Source organism: Rasamsonia emersonii (assembly GCF_000968595.1).
Source record: "Rasamsonia emersonii CBS 393.64 chromosome Unknown ctg1118621760000, whole genome shotgun sequence".
In the NCBI taxonomy this organism is placed as follows: Eukaryota; Fungi; Ascomycota; class Eurotiomycetes; order Eurotiales; family Trichocomaceae; genus Rasamsonia; species Rasamsonia emersonii.
The window spans coordinates 37,952-58,718 of NW_013563287.1; the positions used below are offsets into that span (position 1 = coordinate 37,952).

At 52.7% G+C, this 20,767-nt stretch overlaps 8 protein-coding genes across 8 annotated transcripts; 3 read left to right on the plus strand and 5 right to left on the minus strand.

Annotated features, from left to right (window-relative positions):
- Positions 1-212: 212 nt before the first annotated feature.
- Positions 213-1,715, plus strand: T310_1702 (Zinc alcohol dehydrogenase; the record flags this gene model as incomplete). The annotated part of the gene is made up of 4 exons (XM_013475427.1): positions 213-1,238; positions 1,420-1,447; positions 1,512-1,582; positions 1,677-1,715. 4 exons carry the CDS (start codon positions 213-215, stop codon positions 1,713-1,715), a joined length of 1,164 nt encoding a protein of 387 aa, XP_013330881.1.
- Positions 1,716-2,091: 376 nt separating this feature from the next.
- On the minus strand, positions 2,092-4,055 carry T310_1703 (Siderochrome-iron transporter; the record flags this gene model as incomplete). Its single annotated transcript, XM_013475428.1, has 3 exons — positions 2,092-3,027; positions 3,097-3,710; positions 3,784-4,055. Coding segments are annotated over 3 exons (1,822 nt in total), but the record flags the coding sequence as incomplete, so codon positions are not given.
- Positions 4,056-5,345: 1,290 nt separating this feature from the next.
- T310_1704 (uncharacterized protein) lies at positions 5,346-5,921 on the minus strand (the record flags this gene model as incomplete). Its single annotated transcript, XM_013475429.1, has 2 exons — positions 5,346-5,725; positions 5,843-5,921. The coding sequence occupies 2 exons, from the start codon at positions 5,919-5,921 to the stop codon at positions 5,346-5,348; spliced, it is 459 nt and encodes a 152-aa protein (XP_013330883.1).
- A 996-nt stretch (positions 5,922-6,917) lies between these two features.
- T310_1705 (uncharacterized protein) lies at positions 6,918-8,195 on the minus strand (the record flags this gene model as incomplete). The annotated part of the gene is made up of 1 exon (XM_013475430.1): positions 6,918-8,195. One exon carries the CDS (start codon positions 8,193-8,195, stop codon positions 6,918-6,920), a length of 1,278 nt encoding a protein of 425 aa, XP_013330884.1.
- Positions 8,196-8,934: 739 nt separating this feature from the next.
- On the plus strand, positions 8,935-10,216 carry T310_1706 (Pre-rRNA processing protein; the record flags this gene model as incomplete). Its single annotated transcript, XM_013475431.1, has 3 exons — positions 8,935-9,156; positions 9,333-9,504; positions 9,585-10,216. 3 exons carry the CDS (start codon positions 8,935-8,937, stop codon positions 10,214-10,216), a joined length of 1,026 nt encoding a protein of 341 aa, XP_013330885.1.
- Positions 10,217-10,646: 430 nt separating this feature from the next.
- Positions 10,647-12,946, minus strand: T310_1707 (Translation release factor eRF3; the record flags this gene model as incomplete). Its single annotated transcript, XM_013475432.1, has 2 exons — positions 10,647-10,706; positions 10,763-12,946. The coding sequence occupies 2 exons, from the start codon at positions 12,944-12,946 to the stop codon at positions 10,647-10,649; spliced, it is 2,244 nt and encodes a 747-aa protein (XP_013330886.1).
- A 540-nt stretch (positions 12,947-13,486) lies between these two features.
- T310_1708 (RanGTP-binding protein) lies at positions 13,487-15,978 on the plus strand (the record flags this gene model as incomplete). The annotated part of the gene is made up of 5 exons (XM_013475433.1): positions 13,487-13,507; positions 13,566-13,597; positions 13,654-13,711; positions 13,888-13,922; positions 14,034-15,978. 5 exons carry the CDS (start codon positions 13,487-13,489, stop codon positions 15,976-15,978), a joined length of 2,091 nt encoding a protein of 696 aa, XP_013330887.1.
- A 643-nt stretch (positions 15,979-16,621) lies between these two features.
- On the minus strand, positions 16,622-20,373 carry T310_1709 (BSD domain protein; the record flags this gene model as incomplete). The annotated part of the gene is made up of 3 exons (XM_013475434.1): positions 16,622-16,920; positions 16,988-18,009; positions 18,335-20,373. The coding sequence occupies 3 exons, from the start codon at positions 20,371-20,373 to the stop codon at positions 16,622-16,624; spliced, it is 3,360 nt and encodes a 1,119-aa protein (XP_013330888.1).
- Between the last annotated feature and the right edge of the window lie 394 nt (positions 20,374-20,767).

Sequence of the window (20,767 nt, forward strand, 5' to 3'; positions counted from 1 at the left end):
TGGCATGTCACATGTGGGATGACATTCATCAGCCTTGGATCGCGCTGCAGATGTCTCGATTTGTCAGCCAACTCAAGCTGTCGATAGAACTCGATGCTTTGAATCGCCAGCAAAAGCACTCGATTTCATCCTCGAGTGGGTTAGCTCCGGATTGAATTCCACTATAGTGAAGTTCCCCCTTTGATCGGACGAATTCACTGTCCACCGCCATCATGGCAACCGAAACCGCTTCTGTTCCTCCCACCATGAAAGCCTGGCTCTGGACAGATGCCACCGGTGGTCTCGAGAAGAACCTCTACCGGTCCGACTCGGCGACTCGGCCCGGCCAGACACTGCACAAGGACCAGGTCCTCGTGCAGGTTATCTCCACGTCCCTCAACCCAGCTGACTACAAAGTGCCGGAGATGGGACTCGTCCTCAAGCTAGCTGTTTCGACGCCTGCATCGCCGGGCTTGGACTTTTGCGGCCGGGTCGTCGCAACGGGACCTGCGGTGGCGGCAGAGGGGCATAATGGCATGAAGCCAGGCCAGCTCGTGTTTGGCTGTCTGAATCCGCCATTGCAGTTCGGTGCGCTGGCCGAGTATGTCGTCTGCCCGTCTAGTGTCCTGGTGCCGCTGCCTGAGGGCGTCGATCCGGACCATGCAGCAACGATTGGAATTGCGGGCCAGACCTCATACCAGGTCATCCAACCCCAGGTCTCCGAGGGCGATCACGTCTTCATCAACGGAGGTTCTGGTGGATGTGGGATATACGCCATCCAGATCGCAAAGACACTCGGGTGCCACGTCACGGTGACCTGTTCAACGCGCAATATCGAGTTGTGCAAGGACCTGGGGGCGGACGAGGTGATTGACTACACGGCGACAGACGTCGTCCAGACGCTCAAGCACAAAGGCCCCGTGTTCAGCCTCGTGGTCGACATGATCGGGACGCCGGACGATCTATACAGGGAAAGCCATCACTTCCTGCTTCCCGGGAAGCCGTTCGTCCAGGTGGGCGTTGCGTCGATGGTCACGGCGGCAGACCGGTTGCTGCGGCCGCGATTGCTGGGCGGCGGGCAGAGGCCGTACCAGGTCGTGCTGTTTAAAAACCGGCAGGACCATCTCCGCCAGCTGGGAGAGTGGATTCAGCAAGGCAAGATCCGGGTCGTGCTCGACAGCACGTTCGAGTTTGACGACGCGGTCAAGGCGTTCGAGAAGCTCCGGACGCAGCGAGCTCGGGGCAAGATTGTTGTTCACGTGAGCCCGAAGCCGTGAGGTTGCTATCAGAGTTTATAATTCAGCAGTACTTTCAATTTCTCTTCATTCTCTCTTGGAAAGTTACGTATATTGTACCTAATATGTATTCTTTATTTCGGTCAGCTAAGTCAGTTTCTTTTTATTGCCTTTAATAAGAAAGTACGACAGACCAATAATACAGTTATTAGCAGACGATCTTTTCTCAAAGGGTATCAACCGTGCATGACACTTGGTGCTGATATATATATTCGACTCCTTTTTATTTTTATTCAGCATCTGATGCGAATTACCGGTTCATCCATAGTGATCACCCCCAGAGAAGGCAACACAAGAAGCACAGTAATGTAGGTAGTACCAATCAATACCGGTATCTGCCTAGGTCAAGCGCATAGTAATAGATGCGTGCATCCATCCGCTGTACTGTAGTACATGTTGCAGGTTCTGTACGAAGCAAATGTACGTACCGGGTACTACTAGTGTAGCGTAACGTACAGAAATGGACTGACAATTAACCGGTAATCGATCAGGCAGGTAGTATTACCTAGTGCAACTGGTCGTACAGAACAGACAGTACTTGCCCTGAAGATGAAGATGACAAGCAATGGCTAGATTCTTTTTTTTTTTTTGCTTCAATTCCTAGAATTACAATCTCATTGATTAACCATTATTGCATGCCCATTACGTAGGTACATACATACTTTACAAAAGGTTCTGTTTTGTTTTGTTCTAGCTAGCTCCCTTCATCCATCCACTAGCAATTTCCGTTCATCCACCGTCCCCCATAATGAACTCTCGAGAGAGTGGAATCAACTCACACTCTCTTTACTTGGCACTCCGCTTTTGATTTCCGTTTTTACATCATCACCCCCTTGTTCTGCTTCTTGTCGACGCGGTAGTTCTTCCAGATAGCAATTGCGGGAATCCCCAGCGCCAGGACCGCCGTCGCGGCAATGCTGTTGTATTTCTGGCTGTACCCCCACGCATAGTTGATCGCGTCTCGCACCGGAGAACCGACCGGGTATTTCATCTGTGCGAGGTACCCCCCTGCGTAGATGGTTGCCGCATCCCCCTTGGCGCTTTCCGGGAGTTTCTGGTTGAGGCCTTCCAGGAAGGTCCCCGAATAGATGGCTCCAGACACAGCAGAACCGATGGATCCCCCGATACTGCTGGACAGATACAGGAGCGACAGCATCATTGGCACACCCATGCGGTCTGCAGCCGCCATGACTGCCATTTGCTCCCCAATTACCAGGGTGCCGCCGGCAAAGGCGATGAAGATCTGACACATGATGATGTAGCCAATGTCGTCGTCTTGGCCCCGGAAATGAATCATCAGGCCAGCCCCCAGCAGCAGGAGCGGCAGGCCGAAGAACAGACAGGTGTACTTGAAGTGCTTGGTGTAGCGCACCCACAGCCCAAAGACCACAGACCAGAAGCAGGAGCCGACGTTGTAGATCTGGGTCATGTACCCGGTCATGGCCGTGTCCAGATTGTAGACCACCATCACAAAGTAATAGAAGTACTGGTCCCATGCGTAGAAGCTGAAGTAGACGACAGCCGCCAGACAGCAGGCGCCCAGCACAGTGCGCTGTTTGAAGAGTTCCCAGCGCACAAAGTGGGTGCGTGCAAAGAACCTTTCCCAGGCCGCAAACACAAAGAAAAGGCAGAAGCCGATGACGACCATGGCGATGAAGGTGGCGCTGTGGTAGGCAGCTCGCCCGTAGGTCTGCAAGCTGAATGGCAAGAGAAACAGGATAAACGCGGCCATGAGCAAGAAGGCGCCAAATAACTAAAAAAAAAAGGTTTATATCCGTTAGTCCTGCATGGATGGATCAGCTGCAACTCTGCATGGACTTACTGTCGAACTCATGGATGTAGTGGATGATGGACTGAAGCACCGTCCGGCCACTGGGCTCCCTGCGGTACAGACCCATGCTCTCGGCCTTTTTCTGATAGAACTTGAAAACAACCGCGAGGGGTACGAAGACAAAGGGCATGATAATGGCAAAGGCGCCGTAGGCCCAGCGCCAGCTGGTCATGGCCAGGAACGACTGGGCCGCCAACGGGCCGGTAAAAGCGGTGCAGATGAACGGGGTGCTGGCAAAGCCAAAGGCGAACGCACGGTTGCGAAGGCCCGACGTGTCCGCCATGAAGACGTCCAGGATCAAGTAGATGGCGTCGTAGCCGATCCAGTACAAGACATATCCCGCGGCGTAACCATTGGGGCCGTTGCACGCAGCGAGAACGATAATGCCCAAAAGGTAGATACCTACGAAGAGGAGAAAGCCTTCAGCACGACCCCACAAATTGAGGGTTTTGGCAATAGGCAGCTTGAGGACACCACCGATGATTGTCGCCAGGATGTTGGCGGTATTGACAGCGGGAGCGGTCTTGAAGTTCGAGTAAGCGTAGTAGAGCACGTTGGTGCCAATCGACTGTTGCAGGGCCAGCATAAAGAAGCACACCCAGATCCTGATCGACCCGTTAATTGGTGAACACGGGACCGATAAATTCGAGAAGCTGGAGAGACGGATGTAGTACTCACCAAGCATAGGTCGCGTAGACAGCCTTCTTGCTCCACACCAGCGCAGCAGCCTCTGCCTTCTTGACACCGATGTCTGCATACTGGGTGACCTCACCAGGGTGAGCTTCGATCTCCTTCTCATTCTGGGCCTCGAGGCTCAGAGTGTCGGAGTCGGTCGCGACATGGTCCTGAGAGACACCGGCCTCATGCTTGGGCTGAGGATCGTCAGACGAGACGACGGCCTCAGCAAGATGAGAGTCATTGCGACCACGGACGAAGTCGAGGACACCCATGGTGGCAGGCGAGGCGAGGACAGAGGCACGAAGGACGAAGAGCGAGAGCGAAGGACGGATGCAGGCTCAGGGACGAGGAGGGCGCCTGCCTGGATATATATTCGGCCAGGAAAATTTCCCGCGACAGGGCCCCTCCACGTGGACCTGTCAGCCTGTCACCACGAGGCAATCGAGAGCGCCGATTCCACCAGACGAGCGACTTTTTTCGATGGATAGAGCCCTTGGCGTCGGATCAGATAACTCTGGACGGATCAGATAACGCGTGCGATCAGATAAAACCTTCACCCGCCGGCTCGTTCGTCCAATCGAGGCGACGCTGGCTTGAGACGGCGCGGTCTTGGCCAGTGACTACGCTGTCTAGAAGCACGTCGCGCTGGAATTCCATCTGATAATAATTTCCCGCGCCCCACTGTGCGGTGATACACGAGTTCTCTACAGTCCTTAGCCTGAGTCTCCTACGGGATGTGACTACGATGGGGTTGCAAGGTCGAAGTGAATCAAGCAGGTAATCTGTTCGGAGACCGTTTCCTCTGATGAAAATTCCCCTCTTGTGCGAAGCTATTGGCACACTGTGTAACCCAAGTAACCTACATAACTGCCATGAACCCAGCCCACGCCAAGCTGCACAGAAACACCGTGGGACAGCATCGGCCCACCAACGCGCTGCTGCATCCGGATTGGTTCCGATATCGCTCTGCTGCCCGCCTCCGCCTCTCATGCCCGATCAGGCAAGTCAAAGCAGCAGCCTGGCAGGTCCGAATGGGATGACAGGGAGGAGCCCTGATGTGGAAGAACCCGGCCAAGTTTCCAACCATCCAAATCTGCTGTTGGTGAGGTTTCTTTACTGCCTTGTGTATTTCCGTCTGGTTGGCGTGTCGACATGCAACACTAGGTAGTTTAGGTGTGAATCCGTCATGCTTAAATAGTGTTTAATACTAGAAACCAGAGCTATATATGGGAAATATATTAAATAATATCAGTACCTATCAAACAGGTATTATATTAAATGGTCTACATAATAAAGAAGTAGTCTAAGCCTCCACATTAGTCTTTCAAATTTAATATAATTGAAGGGTTATCACATCACAACAGCGCCATCCATCCTTTTAACAGATATTTCTAGGTAATTTGGGGGTCTCATGGGATATATAGTCTCTTAAACTGGCTGGTCACCTGGATGATATTGAAGCTTCAGGAATATACCAACTGATTAGGTAGAGTCAATGCACAGCCATAAAAGCAGCTCCATCCATTCTTCTGACGCAGAAAAGGAGTTGAGACTGTGTGTGATTATCGACTCTCCTCATTTCTGCTGCTGGACCGCTCTTCAATCTCTGAGTTATTTTGGCCGCTGGGGTCTTCCCCCTCGCTCGCTTGATTTTCTCCACACTCTTCCATCTCACCATCCTGACCTCTTGAATTCTCCTCGTTTCTCTCCCATAGAGCCCTCATATGCTGACACATCCGTTCCACGACCGATTCCACCTCGGACTCGGAAGGGGTCTGGTTGTCCCAGTCGTCTTCGACGTAATCGTCCGAGTCCCACTGGCAGGCCCGTTTGTACCTGCGGTCGTCTGCAGTCTGTTCGTCGTCCGGACTGGTATCTTCCCGGCGTCTCTTTGAAGGTTCCGTGCTGCCATTCGGCCCGTCAAGAGCCGAGTCTTCCGCGTCTGAACCCGTGGCATGAAACAGTCTGAGAGGCAATGGTGACAAACGGGTTCTCTGGAAAGGTGCACCAGGAATAGGGATGAGTTGGCAGAAGGAGGAAGTAATTCAAGGTGACTGACTAGTCAATAGAACGGAGGTGCGGCGGAATTTAGAAGGCTCAGTGTAGGGACTTGCATGATGGTGCATGACGGTAAACATGGTAGCCGAGGAGCTTAATGCGCTGACATCACAGACAGCAGCTGGCATTCCTGCTATACCAGCATTTCAATGCGCTATATTGACTGGTTCTGAAAGATGTCTAGCAGAGCTTGTGACAATGTTCTTGAAATTCACAAGAGCCTAGTAATAATCCCGGTGTAATAAATACGGATTTCCTACTTAGGTAGAATGTAGATAGTTCCATCCAGAGCCTGTCGCATTCAACCAATCGCTTCCAAGGTGACTTCCTTTTTCGCCCGCATGCTTGGTACATCTCTCGACAAACAAATCGATTTCTACGACGTCGACAACGAGCGCTCGGCATCAATGCACTGCCTGCTGTTGGAACTAGCGGAAAGTTGGCGAATCTCCAACAATACAAGCCCTAGTAAGGGCCTTTTCTTCTTGGAAATGGGATGACTGTACGTCGTGTCCTCGCTCTGCACCACGGTCAGCATCGAACGCGTTAAACTCTCAAGAACACCACAGCAGCACGCCAACGACAGCAATTGAGAACCCCCATCTACGCAGTCTGCTCAGCGATCCAGAATAAATGTGAAGATCAGCTTTAGCAGAGGTGACACGCAAATGAAGATGGATCCATTACGAGATTATGCAGTCGGAGGCCAATGCCACTCGGACAGCTGGATTCAAGAAATCAGGCTTCTGTCGGTATCGCCAGCTTGCAACTTCTGCGATTTCAGAACAATAACAACAGGAGCAGCGACGGCAACGGAACTGGTACTCCAAAGACAGAAACAAAAAAAAGCAAAAGACATCAACACAGAAATAAACTGAACTGCACTCAACCAGCTTCTTTACTCTTACAAAAAAAAAAGAAAAGAAAAGAAAAAGAAAAGAAAAAGAAAAAGAAAAAGAAAAAGAAAACAGAAAAAGAAAACAGAAAAAACAACTTATTCTGAGTCGACCAGCGACTCTCAATGTCTCCTTCAGCAGATTCCATCCTTGCCCCCCTTCTCCCCCTCCTTCGTCCGTTCATTCGACGGACACCTCTACGACAATATCCGTCGTAGAGGTGTCCGTCACCTTTCTGTTCGCGGCCTCCACAAACTCGTCCCTCTTCTCGAGGGCCCATTCGCGCAGGTTGCGGAAGGCCCCGACGCCCTGCCGGAAGGCCTGCCGCGACCTTGCCACCGGCCACGCCCCCAGCTCGTTCATGTGGTAGTCGCTAGCTCTCTCCTCCGGGCAGGTCGATGGTGCAGCGTGCACCGCGTACAGGCGCAGGGTGCCATCCTGGTAGGTTGCGGTGATGGCGTAGGCGTTCCTGTCATGCCGGCGCGCATCGGGGCCCTCGCCGTAGGATTGGAGAGAATGCATGGCTCGGGCCCCGAGCGCGCCGGCATGAAGGGCCTGCCGCCTCAGGATGGCCGCCGACTCGGTCGCTCGCGTGGCCGATGCGGTGAAATTGGGCAGGATGCGCATCGGGTACTCGGTCGACGGGAGGATGACGGCCCCCAGCTCGCTCCGCATGCGTGCGTCGAGCTGCCCTGCCCGGCCGCCATCGTAGGAATTCGGCCGGGCAAGGGCAAGCTTGGTGTCGTCGTCGTCGCCAGCGGGGATGATGGGCTCCATGTTGTCGAAGGCCCGATCCTCGACGTGGAGGATGGCCCTGTTGCCGATGCTGTTGTCGCCGTCCCCGCGCAGAGTCGGGAAGACACTGCTCGGGGCATTGACCCCCCTTGACGCCTGCGCGTTGGTGCGCAGGAACTTGTCGAACTCCTCACGGCCGAAGTTGTCGGACGCGAGCGACCAGCGTCGCCGCGCCATCCTGGCGATGATGGCATCCCAGTTGCCCGGCCGCTCGGATCCCTCGGGGTGGATGCCGTTGTCTTCCATTGCTTGTTCAAAGTTGCGGTCATATGCCGCCTCGTCGCCCAGCATGGTGGCTCTCGGTGGGCGCACCGGAGGATTGGGCCCGTTTTCATTTGGGTTTTCTTCCCACCAGGGGTCCGGGAATCCGCGGAGATCGGTGAGGTCGGGACCTCCGTGCCTCGAAAAGCGCTTCAAGGCACGGAGGTCCTCGACCGGGAGGTCCAGTAGAGAAGGGTCGGGGCGAGGAGGATGGGGAGGCTTTGCGGTGGCGGTGCGGCGATCGACCTCGTCGAGAGCCCTTGGGGTCAGCCAGACCTTGGTCAGCCGATCCCAAGAGTTGCGAGGGCGGGCAGGCGGAGGAGAAGCGTCTTTGGCGGTGATTTTGGCCTTCTTGGTTGGGCGCTGCTCGGAGGCAGTGGACGCACGGCGTTTTCCGGCCATTTTTCGGCAGACAAAAAGAGCGATGGGATTGTCCGTGAAAAAAAATATGAAAGATGTGAGATTGATCAACAGCGGCCCAGGACCTGCCTGGGAGAGAGCTAATCTGGAAAGAGACAAGAGAAGGATAAGAAGAGATGGCAAGAAATTTCAACGAAAGAGATGAATGCTGACCAGCAGCAAAATGAAGAAGCTGTGAGCGAGAGATGAAGAGAAGTTTGAATTCGCCAGCGAAAACAGTGAGAATGAGAGTAAGTGTGAGAGCGTGAGATGTGATGAGAGAAGAGAAGAAGAGAAGAAAATAAGAAAGAAGGGAGAAAGAGACGAATTTATAGGTTTGTCGGGGCTGTCCTGAAGGTCAGTAGCTATACCATTCACTTAATACTGGACATGAATTGATCCTTACTATGATAGTATATGGACATCTGCTTCACTGCTACAGGATGACTGGATGAATGGGCTATTATCCATGATTGATCAATAGCTTAATATATTATTCTACCAAGAAATCTAGTGAAGAGGTCAGTCTGTCAAAATCAGTTGACCCAAACTCAGCAGTTTAAATGCTTTCTACATATCTATTGTATTGCGCCTATTTCCCAGAAGCCAATATATAGACAGTCACTACTACCTCAGAATACTTATTTTTTTTCCTCACTGGATATATTCACCATTGTGTTCCACTGTCACAAGTAAATTCACCTCACAAGGGATCCTGGCATTGAATGAGGACATAGTCTCCATGTCATCAGTGACAAGTGGACAACTGCTCTCCAAGAGAGGTATTCACTCTGACTGGATGAGTGGATCTCTTCATTTGTCCACAATAGACGCCTATAACATTGACGAGTACACCCAAAAATTGCCTCTCCAGCAGTCATCGAGGGGATACTATGCAATATATTCATCATTTTTTTTTGAAAAAAAAAGACATGTTATCTACAATCCTAGAATAATAGTAACTGTTAGTAAAGTTGAGGTTCAAGCGGGGTGATTGGCTAGACAGATAAATAGATAGATTGATAAGATAACACACACGATAGCGGCGTCCAACTAGAAAAAAAAATTTCGGAGCAATCGATCAAGTGCTCAACAACGACCACCGCGAACCATCTCAATCTGCTGCTGCGTTAATAACAGAGATCATCTGCTTTTCTCAATTTCTATATTATAGGCAGTTCTATCTACTCTGCTCTGCCCTGCCCCTTCCCCTATTCTGGTTCTGCCTCCGTCGACTCTGCTGCAGGAGGGGAAGGACTCCCCGCAAAATTTCTCCGAGCGCGACGCAAACCCGCACAACGCCCATGGGCCTGTGAGTTTTTGAACTCGCAAACAACTCGCAATCGAGAAATAAACGACTCTACCGCATCGATAAAAAAATCAACATGGCAGACTCGACAATAAACCCGGCTCAACAACCACAAGCAGACGGTTCATCCGCCGCCGCCGCCGCAGCAAAAGCATCCTCACAACTCGACCTCGGGATCTCGCTCGCGCTGCACGCCTGGCCGGCGCTCACGCTCGCCGTGCAGTCGAACTGGGGAGGTCCCAACTCGTCCGACAAACGGGACTGGTTCTGCGGCGCCATCTCGGACCTGCTGCAGGAGCGGCCGGAGACGGACGCGGAGGATCTGGAGGAGGTGCTGATCCAAGTGATGAACGACGAGTTCGACGTGGTGGTCGACGACGGCAGCGCGGCGGCGGTGGCGGCGCAGATCATGGCTATGAGGGAGCAGACGGCCCGCGGCGAGTTTGGCGAGATTCAGGCTATGTACCAGCAGTGGAAGGAGAAGATGGATAAGAAGGGATCTGCTGCGGCGGCCATGTTCCAGAAGGTGGAAGCCAGGGACGAGGATCAGGAGACGGACGATGATGAAGATGACGATGAGGAGGAGGACGACGACGGCGACGAGGACGTCGAGATGGACGAGGCGCCCGCGTTGCCGCGCGCACCCAGACAGAAGGTCGAGCCGGAGGTCGACGAGGATGGGTTTACCAAGGTCGTCGGGAGGAGAAAAAGATAAGCGATGGGCATGGCATGGCACGACACATTTTTCTCTTTTGTACAGAGTTGATATGATTGTGTTTGTTTTCGCATATACCATCGGGTTCTGGGTTGAGTTTTCTTCAAGAGTCTTTTACAGTTAAATGCATTACACATCTCATTTGGAGAGATACGATACTCAAAAAATTAGAAGTTCATGATATGACATGTTGACAGTCATCGGCATTTTCCCGAACAAGAACTAGTTTCGAGAAATCTATGACAATCCGTCATAATCATCAACGGCAACAGCAATGAAAGGAAAGCCTTCCCCCATTCCGTTCCCGGCCCGCATAGGGATGGTTTTCTAGTCTTCAACGACTTCTGCATCCATATGTACTGGGCCAACCAGCCGTCGGTGTGACGGCATCCTCGGCTATGCATTTCATCCAATAGACACCGATGTATCCTTACGCGTTCTCCTCGTTGGTGATAAGCTTGGTGATCATACCAATCGCAATGGTTTGTCCCTGCATATGGAATATCAGCATCAGCTCGAATGAGAGAGAGACACATCAAGTCCTACCTGATCACGCAGCGTAAACCGACCGAGTTGGTTATAATCCTCGAATCGCTCCACACATATCGCTCCCGCAGAGCCAGTGACTTCGAGACGCGCGATGATAGTCTGGCCCTTGCTCGCGAAAGGCGGCGGCCGCTTGCTCTTGCGGCCCGTGCCAGGCTCCAGCTTGTGCAGGAGAGCAGCAAACGTAACTTCTTCGATGGCAGAGTGAACGTGAAGCACGCAGTTGTAGCCGGCAGAGAGAATGCTCTTCAGCTCCAAGATTCTGATCTTCGCCTCAAATGCGGAGACACAGTGAACCGGACGCTTGGGAGAGCACAAGACAAAGCCTGGCAGGATATCTTCTTCTTCAATGCCTCGCAGACGGATCCGGACCTGGTCACCACACGAGGCGGTTTGAATCTCATCCTCGGTTTCACCGTAAAGGGCCGCCACGGTAACTTCCTCCTTGTTCGGCATCATCAAGTAGGTGCCGTTCTTCTTGATCACACCCGATTCGATGCGTCCTTCAACCACAGTACCCATATCGCGGTACTTGGCGCTGATCGGCATCATGAAGGGCGCGTTCACCTTGCGCTCAGGCATCTTCATGTGGGTAAGATACTCGAGCAGTGACGGCCCATCATACCAGGGCACGAGGTCTTTGGGTACCCGGTCCTTGATACCGATAGTCTTTTGAGCAGAAATAGGCATGAACGTAAGATCCTCCTTCTTGTAACCCAACGCCTCCAGGAACTTGGCGACCTTGGTGGTACACTCCTCGAATCGAGCCTTGCTCCACTCCACCGTCGGGTCATCCATCTTGTTGACCACCACGACCAGCTTCCTGACACCCGTGTTCCTGGCCAGGAGAGCATGCTCCCGAGTTTGGCCTCCCTTCTCGAATCCAGTCTCGTACTCTCCCTTTCGGGCCGAGATGACGAGCACACCCACGTCTGCTTGGGACGCGCCTCCAATCATGTTGGGAACGAAGGACTTGTGACCCGGAGCATCCAAGATTGTGAAGTGGCGCTCGACAGGGCCATCGGGACCCTGGTAGGTGGTCTTGAAGAAGCCTCGTCCGACCTCTACCGTCTTGCCCTTGGCCCGCTCTTCGTTGGTCAGGTCCAAAGCCCAGGACAGGTACCAAGTCTCACGACCGGCCTCCTTCGCATCACGCTTGTACTTCTCCAACGTACGCTCATCCACCATGCCGGTCGCGTACAGGATCGAACCTCCCAGGGTCGACTTTCCAGCATCGACGTGACCGATAAAGACGAGGTTGACGTGCTCCCGTTTCTCTCCGTAAATTTCTCTCAGGGTCTCCTCATCAACATCGGCTTGCTGTTCCTTGGCAACTGCATCGGCATCCCGAGCGACTTTGGCACCTTCGGCGCGAGCGGGGCTGGATCGTCCTGGGCTAGAGCGACCGGAAGAAGGGGCAGGAGAGGCCTTTCCGGCGGCAGCGGCCTTCTGTTCTGCTTTCTTCTCGGTCTTCTCAATTGCTTTAGCAGCAGTCACCTTGGAGGCAGCTTCGGCAGCGGCAGCTCCAGGGGTGTCACCAGGAGCGATAGTAGTCTGTGTGGCAGGAGTAGATTTGCCGGATGCCGCAGAAGACGCCTGGTTACCACTGGAGGCAGCTTTAGCCTTCGGGGCCGCAGCGGTTTCAGCACCGATCGACAGGACTTTGGCCTTGGGTTGAGCAGTAGAAGAAGCATTTGAGGCAGGCTTCGACGCCGCGGGAGCGGACTGTGTGGCTGGGGCATCAGACGCAGGAGCTTTCGGTTTGTGCTGCTGCTGTGGACGCTGCTGTTGCTGCTGTTGCTGCTGCTGCGGCTGCGGCTGCGGCTGCTGTTGCTGTGGCGGTTGCTGATAACCCATGCCTTGGTTATTATAGCCTCCATACTGTGCATTGTAGTACTGATTATAGTTGCCTGGTTGCTGGGCATACGCTCCGTATTGGCCATATCCTTGCTGGTCGTAGGCGGGATAGTAGCCCTGTTGTCCGTATTGTGCGTACTGGGGATAGCCTCCATACTGCTGGTACGGTTGGCCAGGGTGAAAGGCAGGAGCGCCAGGCTGGAAAGAAGCAGCCCCAGGATTGAAGGCTGGTGCCTGGGCTTGTAGGTTCGAGCGTCCGTTCAGGTTGACGCTCTCGGTCTGCTTGGAGAGCTCATCCTCCCAGTTGTCAGGAGTCTGATCCGCCATGGTGACAACGAACGAGAACGAAGAACCACAAGGCGAAAACAGAAAAAGGGAGGACAGAAAGCGTGTGAGGATGAGCCTCGCGGGGTGGAGGGCACAGCAGGTTCTAGTTTTCACAAAGAGGCTCTCTGGAGGCAGTGAGGGGCTTTGGGGCGCTTTGGCCCGATTAGATTTTGCACACGACCTCGCTGACTCAGCAGGTCTCCCGCCTCCGCGCGTCTACGGCGGTTATCAGGCGACCCCAGGCAGGCAGTTAGGTTGCGCTTCCACCAGATTGTACGTCATCGCGTCTGGAGCTGCCTTTCTGGGAGATTTGGTTTGATTTTCCATCCCTGACATCCCTTGTCTGGGCGCACTTCTTTATTCATATTTGTCTTCCATGGATGTGCACGTGCACTGGTGGCGGGGGATGGCTCGCTATCGATAGTCAGCACCAAGTATCAGGGGTAATAATACACTTAGCGCGGGCTGCTGGAGGTATATTTGTGTCAACTCTCGCGTTGACATCCTTCTCTAACCTCAAGAGGCAGCAGATCAGCCACAATGGAGGCCTTCTTGTCCAAGGTACGTATGGTTACCGAGCCCAGCTGCTTTAACGGCCCATTCTTATCATCACGTGCAGGTCACCCAGCAGGCGATGAACTATGCCATCCGGTAAGAGGTCCTCCATCCTGGCTGAATAATTCTGGGATTCTAACTTGGGATTCAAGCTCAGGGATCACAATCACAGCCAGTTATGTCATCCGGCAGTCATCGCGATTACTCAAGGTTTGTTTTGCGCGAGTTCATACCCTCCTCTTTACGGCAGATACCAACCATACAGCAGAATGTCAGTGGCACAGACCGGGCGGAGCTTCTTATCCTCCAGGAGAGGCTTCAGAGTAAGATTAAGGTCAGCAGCTTTGTTTTCTTCATTCTGTAGAATTTGACTGACATACCATTAGGTCATATCTCCTGCGATTGACATGATAGAGTTGATGTCAGTCACTGCCTTCCACTGTCCAAATTGAGGAATATGTTAACAAGAAGACAGTGCCGCTCGGGGAAACACATCGTTAGAATCAGCTGTGACTCTTACTAAAGCCCTTAGATATGACATCCAGTCCCTGGCACGGCGGTTGGACAAGGCAGCTACCACGGAAGAGCTAGCCAGAAAAGGCGCCATCTCAGCCAAAGCCCGAGCGCAAAATGATGAAGAAATCAAACGCATTATTCAGGACATCAAGAATGTTCTGGATCGAATCGAGGATGCTGTCCCGCTAATGAACTTAGCAATTACAACGTCAGGAGCAAGTCTGTCAACTAGCTTACCGTCAACTGTCTCACCCTCGCGTTTGCTACAGGCTAGCACCTTTCTAACTGCATGCGATACCCAGTATTCCATAACACCATCCAGGGCTGTACAAGTTGGCCCGACATTTACTTTGTCGATGTACATGCTCTTTACGAGTCACATGCGGCCACACGACGAGGAGAGCATCCGAGAGACAACTTGGAAAGAGGTGATGCACAAGGCACGAGTCAAATTGAGACGGGTACCAATGGACGTCTTCTTCGGTCCAGAACAAGGGAAGAGAAAGCGATCCCGTCTCCCCGCAGAGGCCAGAGCAGACGAGTTTGCATACCAAATTCTGATCGTCGAAGACTTGGATGATGGCCGCGTGCATACGTTCGACGAGAAAGGACCACAACCGGAAAGTTACGAGGGTGTGAGTCTCGCTGGTATGCGGGAGATTATTCCTGTTCACCAGGTATCGAAAATCTTTTATGCTGATACCGGGAAAATGCTCAACATCGGCAGTGAGGCCGAGACGAACAGTCCGGTGTTGCTACTGAAACGCGACGTCAACGCAATCCCGCCACGGCGCATGGTAGAGAGAGATGAAACAGAGTATGAAGACTTTGAGCGAGACTCTGCAGAGGAAGAGGAGGAGGAGGAAGAAGAAGATGACCTGCAATCCCAACTCGACGCACAGCTGAATGGGGACGTCAGTCTTTCCAACGAGCGCAGCTATTATGAGTCGTTGTCTGAGCGCCAGATACCAGAAGCTTGGAGACTGCCCCCAGGCCTAGACCCGGAGTGGCTGGCATTCGAGGTCTATCAAGAAGAGGACGAGGATGAGTCTGAATCAGAGACGGAACCGCCGTCCCCACCACGGCAGGCCTCTCGTGAAAGCTCGGTCGATCCGCAACTGATAGCAAACCTAAGCATCGACTCGAACGCAACACCGTCGAAATCATCACCGTCTCGGCGGGATAATCAAGTGTCTATGGCGTCTGCATCCGGGCCACAGGATCTCACATCGACCGTCTCGAATCCTCTCTTCAGTAACATCCGCACATCTCTCTCGCTCCTCGAAATGCTCCTCCGTCTTACGTCCCTGCAGCAGTTCCAGCAGCAGTCCCACCTGTCTATCACAGACGAGCTGCTGAACTTCTTCCTCGAAGAGTCATCCAGCACCGGCGCGGGCGGCGACGAGCAGCACCGTCAACGGCTCCGGGCCGAAGCCAGACGGAAAGTCGGGTGGGATCCGTACGACGAGAGCCCACTGAAACCGCGCGGGGAGGATTATCAATACCGGCACGGCGAGGACTGGATTCGCGAGAGCACGCCGGACCGGTATTACTATGCTGGGGGAGACGGATACACGCCGCTCCCACCAGAAGGACGACTTCCACCTGGAGAAGGGTACCAGATCCGGTCACGAGAACAAACGCCGGAATCTCCAGGGTTACCACGCGGAAAGCTTTCCTCACCTGGAGGGGGAGCGAGCAGACGCCCACCACCACCAGGAGCAGGAGCAGCAGCAGGTCGAAGATATCATCCAGGACCCTCATTTAGCAACGCAGAAGCCGCAATACGCAGGGGATCACCGCTGTCACGACGGCCGACAACCGCGGAGACGGACGAAGGACTCGGCACGAGTCCGGGCTCATTACACACTGCAGCCAACACTACAGCCAATACACCGGAGCACGCTGAAAAATCGGCTGATTCAGCAGCGGTGGACAGCAAGGCGGAGACAAACAAATAAAATACACAGTGGCCATGCCATAGTAAGGAATTCCTACGTAATGAGGATGTGATACGGCCAGTGATATGTAGATAATGACGACATGCATGATTGAGCATGAATGAATCTACGAATGAATAATAAATAAATAAACAAGCCTCTAATATCCTATCCTTTCCTATCCTATCCTAACGTACTCTAACCTAACACAACCTAACATAATCTAACCCAACCAAAAAAAAAAAGCTCTTAACTTAATCTTAAGCTGATGTAAGAGTAATTACTCCGTAAGTAAGAGTCTGAGACGACCCGATAATCAATCAGTCAATTATTAGAACGAACAAGTCAAAGTTAGGTAGGTATAATAAGCGGTTGGATCCATTCGAGAACATAAGATAATAATAATATAAGGTCAATAACAGAGAAACGCCAACAAAACAAGCACACACAGTATTGATTAAGGTCCCGACCGTGACGCCCAAAAGTTAACAAAAAAACAAGGAAGATCCACTACTAAAAGACGTACAGACGTACGAGGTTGTTACTTGCTTGTTATCATCTCGAGGGGAGGAAAATAAAATGAAATAAAATAAAGAAAAGGCATAGCCATGACGGTAGGAGAAGCAATTGCGTGGCTACTCCTATTCGTTTCAGAACAAATTCTTTATTCCCAATCCTCTTCATCGCTCTCGTCGGCTTTACTGTTGCTCGACTTCTCGCGAGGGCTGCCCGGAGTGCGGCTGTTGGCGCCGCTGACGAGATCGTAGCTGGACTCGCTGTCGGGCTGCGATTGCTGGTCGTTGGAGCGGCGCGGCTCGACTGGTTTCAGGGTATCATTGTCCGAGACTGCGAGGCTGGAGGAGGCGGCACTCTGTTTGTTGGATTTGACCTGGGGGGTCGAAGGGGAATCGGATTCAGAGTCGGAGTCTTCGTCCCAGCCGACTTCTTCTTCGTCTGCAGCACCTGTAGAGGAAGATTTGTTAGAATATGATGAATGCAAATCAATGGCTTAAGAATAGTCAAAATATACCTTTCAGCAACTCTTTGCGCTTCTTCTCCTCCGTCTCAACCACAAGGCGGAGGAAATAGTATCGGGACCAGAAATCTGCGTATTCGACCTTTTCCGGGACGAGCTTCTCCATTGCCCGCCGGAGTTCAGGATACGCCTCTAAATCCTTCGCAATGTCGTCCGTCTTGCTCTCCACGTTGAAATTCTGCTTGAAAGCGGGCCACTCGTCGCTGACAGGGTCCTTGCTGAAGCTGTCCAGGTTGGTGTGGATGACATGCAACTGCGCCTCGAAACGAGTGGCATGAAAAACCCGCTTGCCCTCGGAATCTTTGCTCTCGAAGAGCACCTTGTTCTTGTCGGAGGAGCTGCCCTCATCGGGAGGAGCAATGCTGACGGCATCCCGCAAGAAGTTGCGGATGTTGGTCCCGAATCGCAAGAGGGCTTCATCTGCAGCATCCTCCGCCCTCTCGATATCCTTCAGCCTCTTCGCGGCTTCCGCACGGAAGCGTGCGATGAAGCTCTCCCCTTCCTCGCCCTCTTTCTCATCCTTGGAGGCGGTCGGGGTAGCAGCTTCATCCGTCTCCTTGTTCTTGCCGCTGTCTGTAAGACTGGACAGTGCTCCACCCAAGGATAAACCTCTAGTTCTGCCCACGATACTGTCGCGTAGATCCGTGAATCCTTTCACAGCCTCCTCGCTCGCAGCCGCATACTCCTGCCGGGCACCCTCGTAATAGCTCTCTCCCTGTTTGCGCACATTGTCCCAGATCCCACCAATTTTTATACCCCAAGAACTGTTAGAGAATGCGCGGAACGTCTCCTGGAATTCGGCGCTGAGATCGAGGTTCGGGCGTTGACTGCTGGACGAGCCATCGGAACCATCGCCCGACTTGGAGGCCTCATTGGAGGACAGGAGATCCTCCTGGATATGGTCGTAGGCAATATCCATACCTCCAGACGATCCGAGAAGGGTTCTTCCAATTACAGGACGTAGAGAAAAAGAAACAATCGCAAAAACGGAGAGCCAGCTGTCAGGAGTGACTCCCCTGCACCTCGAGGTTCAGGAGCTGACGCAAGTTCAGGAAGGTCCTCCGCAACGAACGGCATACGGCGGCCCGCACGCCCCGCACGCGCGTAAACCGCTTCCGGTGCCTTATCGCTTAGTTACATCGGCCGGCAGCCAGTGCAGTTGTATTTCTAAGTCTGTATCTATATTGTTCTACGAGACGGCAAAAAAAAGAAAGAAAGAAAGAAAGAAAGAAAAAGAATAATAGCAAGCAGGCCATGAATGCAGCTACATTATTGCCAAAGTATAGTCTCTACCCAGTGTCATGTCTGCAGTATACACACTCCTCGATTTCACGAATTCACCCTTCAGGTAATGGATATGGCTCCCCAACACTGTCCTGGCTCAGCTGCCACGGTGGAGCAGGTAGGCTCTCCATCACGCTATCCGTGAGCCATTGACCAGCAGATACAAGTTTCCGCGGCTCAGGACCCGGATCCTTCTGTCTGTTGATCTTGTCCACCGGCTGCGAAGACTCTACAAGAACCACTGACTCCTGCGGAGGAGGTATTGGATGAGGATCATCGACATCCTTCGTGTCGTCCGCATCTCTCTGCACCGGTGAGGATTCTGGCACGACTTCAGTCGACATTTTCAAGGGATCTTGGCTCTGGGTCTGGGTTTGCGTCTGGGGGCACAAAATGTCGGAAGGATGATTCTTTGGCGGAGAAGATTGTCCCCGCGTTGAACCGCCGTTGGGACCTTGTTGAGTGCTGCTGTCTTCCGGAAATAGCTCTGCTATCCGTTGAGTGTTCAGCTGCGGGACCGGTCCAGCCGGAAACTGAGTGTATTGAGGTGGTCGGCGGTAGAATAAGGATGCATCTGAAGGCAACGCGTGATCTGAATAGTTACCATCACCCCCCTCGAGATCAGTACCCGAATTGGGGACTTGCGGAGGCAGATCCTGCGAGTCATCACTATGGGGTCCATTGTCACTTCCCGCAGCATCGCTCCTGTCATCTCCACCGTCTCGCCGACCAGCTTGACTAGACTGTGTCATTGTGTCATCAAAGTCACCATAATCCGTCTCAGCATCAGTCTCATACACGACTGTCTTTTCAAATCTCGCGGAGGATTTCCCTTCCGCTTCATCATGTTCTTGTTCTTCCCGTGGCCTAGACGATGGTGCATGACCATTCATGTCACCCTGCGACTGTAGTGGGGTGTCAGCGTCTAGTACCTCCGTGAGAGGAGGACGTTGCGAATCAGCGACGGTTGGGGACTCTGGTACTGGAGACTTTGATCGTGACAATGCACGAGCTGAGCGTGGTGAAGATCTGCCGTCAGGAACAATTGTCTTTTTTCCTTTTTCAGGCGTTTTGTCGACGGTGTTACCTGGCAGAGGTTTAAGAGGAAACCGAGGGACATCGCGTAGGTGAGGTGATGGGATGATCAGTTGACCAGGACTTTCGGGAGACTGTGAAGAGGGGATCTCCAGCCTCTGAGACATCTGACATTTTTGAGGCGTAGAAGGATTCAGAATAGGACGGTTGACAGTGATATGATTTTTAGCCGGTGACTCGACTACTTTATCCGACTGTGGCATCACAGGCGACCCGACAGACGCAGGATCATTGCTCAGCTTCCTTTTCTTCCGAGGACCCTGGTTATCCGTCCTTTGTTCAGCGTCATTGTTTACACTGGGTTTGTTGTTCGTCTTTGCGTCGTCTCTAGTGTGATCCTTGGAAGTACGCTCGATATACTCCAGGTCCCGATCGTCGTCCGAGTCATCGATGATGATGAAGCGTCGCACAAAGTCCATCTGTGTGAGCGTTTTGTTTCTCCCCTTCTCGTCCTTCGACTTTCCTGGTTTCATGGTCATAGATTTTCTTCCATGTTTAGTGCTCTTTTCCCCACTATTCTCAAGCCTGCTGTCCTTGATACTGGATCCACGCCTGCCAGTACTCTTATCTCGATTCGCATGCTGGACTCTGGGAGTGCGAGTTTCCCGCGTTCGCCGATTCGAGGGACGATATTCGGTATCATCATCACTGGATTCATGCTCCAGGTCGATCACCTCAATTTCGCCCTTCCGAGTGCTTTTGCCATCGTCGTTCTCGATGTAATCCAGCGCTTCGTTGTCCTGCGGCGGCCTCCTCACATAGTCGATCTGCGTCAGGGTAGTCTGGCTGTCCCAGTCTGCAGGAGAACGTATCTTCCGAGGCTTCAAACTCGAGATCGAGGGCTCGGGGCTCTTATTTTTGTTTCTCGTCTGTCTTGTTGCCTTCGTAGTCGTGGCCGCCTTTGTGATTGCCGCTCGCCGAAAAGGAGTGTTGTTGGCAGGGGTCTGGGGCTGCCCTTGCGGTGTGTTGGCGTGAATTCTGTCATGATCCCTCGACCCCATCTCTGAGATCACTGAAAGATCCCATGGAGAAGACAGGAGGAATTCATATGGCTGTGGGTCAATTGCAGCCGATACTATGCGGTTGTCCAGCCCCGATAAGCTGCGGCTCGGCCGTGCGGGAAGACGCGTCGACGCGTTCGGCGGTGATGCAACCGGTGGCCCGTGCACGACTGCCTATCAGGCATCTTCTCCAACACAATCGATCATCAATGACGATTCTGCAACAATTCTGTATTCTTTCTGTGGAATTTTCTTTCATTCAAAAATTAATCAGTGTCTAAGGCTTTCCAGCACAAGACATTAGTGTGCTTCCCTGAGAATGGTTCACATTGAATTAACTCCATTACTTGCCTAAATCTGATCAATGTGTCTCAAAACTGTCGGAAAAACAGAG